This window comes from Solanum lycopersicum, chromosome 2 (assembly GCF_036512215.1).
Source record: "Solanum lycopersicum chromosome 2, SLM_r2.1".
Taxonomy (NCBI): domain Eukaryota; kingdom Viridiplantae; phylum Streptophyta; class Magnoliopsida; order Solanales; family Solanaceae; genus Solanum; species Solanum lycopersicum.
In genome coordinates, this window is record NC_090801.1 from 46346190 (window position 1) to 46351557 (window position 5368).

The following is a 5368-nucleotide window of genomic DNA, read 5'->3' on the forward strand; positions in this document are numbered from 1 at the left end:
AAACTACCTTAATTAAAAATAAGAGGCGCTTGAAAAGAGATATCATGCGTCCACACATACTTTTAACCACAATGACAATACATGCAAGAAAACTAGATTTAAAAGTCTAAAACTAAAAATAGTTGAAACCACATATATTTTGTTAGTTGCAACATAAAATCACACAGATTAAAAATATTCAAGCAATGTACTTCAAATGATCAAATTAAAGCAAATCATTTTTATTTTAAAGGAGCTCTGCAAGGAATTTCCTTCCTCTTGCGCTTCCGCTTCGTCTCAGCATTTTTTCCCCATTTTGCTTCCACCTACAAATTCCATCATAACATATATTATTCACAAAACTATTTGTGGATTGGCAGTGTAAATGTATAATAGTATTTTATCTACCTCAATTTAAGTGTGTCATTACTTTTTTTGTGTCTCAAAAACAAAGGGGTTTCCTCTATATTTTGTATATAGAACTCAAATACAATATAACAATTTCAAAAGTTGATGTTACAACTAAAACAATAATAAAATAACCCAAACAAACATATAGAAATATCAAAAGTAAGACTAGGGGTGTGTTTGGTATGAAGGAAAACGTTTTCCATGGAAAATGTTTTCCTAGAAAAAGTTTTCCTGGAAAACAAGTAGATTTTGGATTTATTTTCTCATGTTTGGTTGGTGAGTAGAAAATATTTTCTAGAAATGATTTTTAGTATTTGATTCATGCATGAAAATGTTATTTTTTTTAAAAAAAATCTTTTATTTTTACTAGAGTAGAAAATAATTTATGAAATTGAAAATATTTTTTAGATATATTTTTTTGGGTGTGTGTGGTGGGTGGGTGGGTGGGGTGCGCTGGCCGGGGTGGGCAGGGGTTAGGTGAATTTTTTTTTTTTGAAGTTGAAAATATTTTTTAAAAATAATTTTTATTTTGGAGCGGGGTGCTGGTAGGGGGTGAGTAGGCGGCTAGCGGGGGGAGGGAGGGAGGGAGGAGTTTTAAAATAAAAATATTTTAAAAAACGACCTCAAATTTTTTTGGGAGGGATGGGGGACTTGTCAGTGGTGGATTAGTGGGATGGGGGGTCAGGGATCGGGTGATATATATATTTTGAAATTGAAATTATTTTTAAAATTCATTTTTTTTGCCAAAAAAAAATGTAATTTGAAGATGGAGAAGAGTTTTAGAAAATGTTTTCCTTAATTTTTAAAGGTAAGTCATTCTCCTTAATTTTTAGGAAAATGAGTTGATTTGGAAAACATTTTTCAATACTTTTGTCTCAACCAAACATGAGAAAATTGAAAAATATTTTCCAGAAAATGTTTTGATTCATACCAAACACACTCTACAGATTGATTGGAGGAAGAAGGGAGATGATGAGAACTAGACTTTCATACAACAATAAGTCTAATCTATCTTTCCAACTTCTCTTCCTTTTAATGGATCTCAATTCAAACTTTGTGAAGGTCTTTTGATCTTATTACTTCTTGTTTACCTAATACCTGATTCTGTGATGTCAAGTTCCATGCTGGACTGAGATTGATTCATAACATTTAGTATAGTTATATCTTTACTTATAATTTGGCTTTAAAATACTCTTTTTAGCTTTAATGAGAGACTTTGGACCAAACAGTTTAAGTCTTTCTTTCTTTCTTAATGTTCATGTCAATTCAAACAATATCACATAAATTATGAGAGAGGGAGTACGTTTTTTTCAATTTCCATTTTCTATTTAGGATTATACAACAACAACAACATATCTAATGAAATTAAACAACTAACGCCTGGAGAGAGTAGAATGTATTCAAACCTTACCCACTACCTCGTGAAAATAAAGGGACTATTTTTAATCAAGCATAGTTTCCAGAATTCTAGTTCAAAAAAATATTAAACAATAAAATAAAAATCATAGCCAAACAACCACTAAATTTGAAACAGAGGGAGAGATAAGTACCTGGCAAGCAATGCTAAAGAATTGAAACCGTTTAGGGTCATGCAATCTCCTTTTGCAAGTGACACAAGTAGGATCTCCAGCAATTAAAGAGCCAGACCCACAATGTGGCAGAGGATTCAAAGCAATTACCCATTTCTTGTTGCATTTGTATGGCTGCACATAGAAAATTATATACATCTCGATCACTAACATATAGATGTTAATTATGTAAAAAAGAAAACAATAAATCTTTGTTGTAAGACTATATATACATGTGTGAAATGATCAATCATTGTGCAACCGGAAAAAAAACAATTTGAAGTTTAACTTCAAATGAAAATGTCTGAATTTTATATATGACTAAAGTTCAACAAAAAATAGCTGAACTTCATCTATAAGTACATGAACTTCAGGCAAACTCAAGAAAATCAACCATATGGATTAAAGTTCTAAGAGAAAAAGATTAAACTTTAGTCATTTTGTTCAAGCTCAACTCCAAACACAATATGACTTAATTAGTGGATCCAAATAGATATGGCTCAAGAAAAGAGCTAGTAAGACACTTACTTTTAGACAAAAGGCTCCTAAAAAATTAGTAGTCGTTTTACCAATTTATTATCACTTAAAATAGATGATTATAATAAAAAGTACAAAATTTATGTATGTATGTATGTATGCATGTATGTATGTATAAAAAACTAGTTGCTTTTATAGTAAATATTTTATAACTTTGAATTAAAAATCTCAACTTTTATATTAATAAACAAAACTTTTACAACAACATCCAAAATAATAACAACTGATTAACATCTCATTAACTTATATTTAATTATCATTCAAATGTTTAAATAAATTAATGTCTGGAGCATCAATTCATAACCAATATATGTAACTGTCTATATCAATTTAAATTTACCTGAATTAGTTTGCAGTCAATATGCTTCTTCATCTGCTCGAGAGGAACAAGGTCTTTGGAAACATGTCGATAAATCTTTAGCTGGTCATGATCATTGTGTTTGTTTGTAGAGATGCAATACCTGCATAAATCGGAATCACATGTGATACAATACTTGCTCCTTTCATTCTTTTGAAGTCTATCATGCACCAAACATTCCCCAAAGAATGACTTCTTCAAAAGTGGTCCTAGCCATGATGGCATACTCCTGCTAGGTTTCAATTCCCCCTGCAAATATAATCATTACAATAACAGATTATGATATTTTCAAGTGATCTGATTGGATTGCAAAAGGTTTTTCTCACTTTTTAAAATATAGTAAAGTAATATTATCATCAAATAAACGTAGTACAAGAAAATAAAAAATACCTATCAAGTTAATTATCTTTTGAAACAGTCTTTCTCATTATTTGAACAGTAATTTACTTGAACGATATCATCATCAAATATACATATATCAAAAAGAATTCTAAAGAACATAAAAAATATTTATTAAGCGAATTATCTCTTGAAACAGTCTTTCTCATTATTTTGAACAGTAAATTTTACTTGGAACGATATTATCATCAAATATACACATAAAAAAACTATGAATAAAATAACATATTTATCAAGCTATGTATCTATCAAGTGTCTCATCCAACAATTATTTAATGAAGATTAATGAGCTTTAAAGGTTTAAAAATCTACTAAGGTTTGTTTAGGAATGAACCAAATCCAATCAATTGATGGGACATAGCTAGTTTAGAGTTTAAGTTTTAGGAGAAACAAAGACTTCACTTCTTTCTAGTTCAAGTTCTAAGAACATCTATCGATATTTATCTATAATAAAAAATGTATATTAAGATTTTCGTAGGATACTATTGAATGATGAAAAACTTAAAGTGTAACAGAAAAGAGAAACACTTTCATTAAATTCTTAGTTGATGACAATATCCATGTCAATGATTATTAAAGAACAAAAAACATGAACCAAATCATATATATATATTTTTGGTCCACTTTCTCCTTAATATGTTGTCTGTGCGATTTAAAAAGATCGTTTGATATGAACACTAAATTATCTCGAGAATATAATTTTAATTATAATTCTTAAACTAATTTATCCAATATGGAATCTGGAATAAACTACTTTCAAAATAATCTCAAACTTAAGCATGAGATATTTCATCTTATCTTGCACACTGAGCGATCCTATTACTCATGGAATTTGTTTAAACCCCATCAGTTATCTTTCCATCATAGAGAGAAACCACATCAGCTATAGTTTTTATGACAGATTGTTTTTTAGAGAGACATTTATTGCATTCAAAACGCGCTAATTTAGATTCGGGACACATAGATTCCATAGAGAGGAAAATTTTGTTAACAAGCTTTCTCCATTTACATGGTTCATATGAGATATTGGTTATTAGAATTATGAAATTTCATCTGTATGATCACACCCTTGATGATGCACACCAATTATGGAAGGAAGGAAAGTTGTGTAGAGCTAGGGTCACTCACCTCACAAAACTTGAAAGAGCTGACATTGGCTGAATAAATTAATAATTATAAGATAAATAAAATTTTTACGACGTGTGAGCTTGATTCTTTTTATTTTGTCATTCATATGGAAGTACTAAATTAATGAATGACTATGAGACTTGAGCAAGCTTTTATTTGATATCAGAAATTTGGACGATTCATCAAGTCTTTTATTGCCTCACCTTCCTAATAGGAATAGGGGTTATTTACAAATAGGACTAATAAATTTGTCAATCAAAATATAAGGAACTAATAATTTAAGTTTCTTCATTCGATGTAAATTCTTTCAAACTCAAAATACACTTAAGATAGAGGAGTACCCTTGACCACAATGGATCTCCTACCAAGTATATTTAAAATAGGCTTATTGAAGGGTCCTATTGACATGCATTCAATAGAAATCAAGCCAACTAATTCATCTAATACGAGTCTGGTACCCTCAGATAACTAACATAGAACTATATAGTGAAATTAACAAATGTTTAATCATAGTATACCTAGTTCTCTCTAACTCTGATTTTATTAATGTTTGCTAATAATTAGAGGAGGTTTGTTACCTTATTAGGATATGTAAGTAAGGTCTAGTCCCCTGGTTATATATACGTATTCTGACTAACAATATTTTAATTTTATTTTATTAATAAAAAAAACTATGCGACATGTGGTATAAAATAGCCAAAAAAATCTTTTATTTTGTAAAAACATGTATACATATCTTATATGAAAGACTTATCAAGAAAGACTTTGAAATATAAAATCAAGAGTAAATTTAATGATTGAAATATTTAACTGTTACATCACTCAATTATACCATCTAATTAGTAGAAATTCTTGATTGGTTAGAAATTTTGTTATTGAAATAAATCTAAAATAGCAGTAAAATGTAATTCTCTCATAAAATTAGTATGGGAAATTTTCCAATATATTATCATCTATTAGTTTTATAAGAATAAAATCATAGCACCAC

General features: G+C 29.1%; 1 protein-coding gene across 1 annotated transcript; it reads right to left on the reverse strand.

Moving 5' to 3' along the window:
* Positions 1–221: 221 nt before the first annotated feature.
* LOC138342091 (protein RGF1 INDUCIBLE TRANSCRIPTION FACTOR 1-like) lies at positions 222–4406 on the reverse strand. Its single transcript, XM_069294277.1, has 4 exons — positions 4381–4406; positions 2836–2956; positions 1941–2093; positions 222–305 (listed from the first exon to the last, which is right to left on the reverse strand). The coding sequence occupies exons 1-4, from the start codon at positions 4404–4406 to the stop codon at positions 222–224; spliced, it is 384 nt and encodes a 127-aa protein (XP_069150378.1).
* Positions 4407–5368: the final 962 nt, after the last annotated feature.

Excerpts from the sequence above, each read along its gene's own strand:
- LOC138342091 (XM_069294277.1), bottom strand. The coding sequence starts at position 4,406 with ATGTCAGCTCTTTCAAGTTTTGTGAG. Across the intron at positions 2,957-4,380 it reads GCTCTTTCAAGTTTTGTGAG|GTATTGCATCTCTACAAACA; the intron begins GTGAGTGACCCT and ends CGATTTATGCAG. Across the intron at positions 2,094-2,835 it reads TTGACTGCAAACTAATTCAG|CCATACAAATGCAACAAGAA; the intron begins GTAAATTTAAAT and ends TTCTATGTGCAG.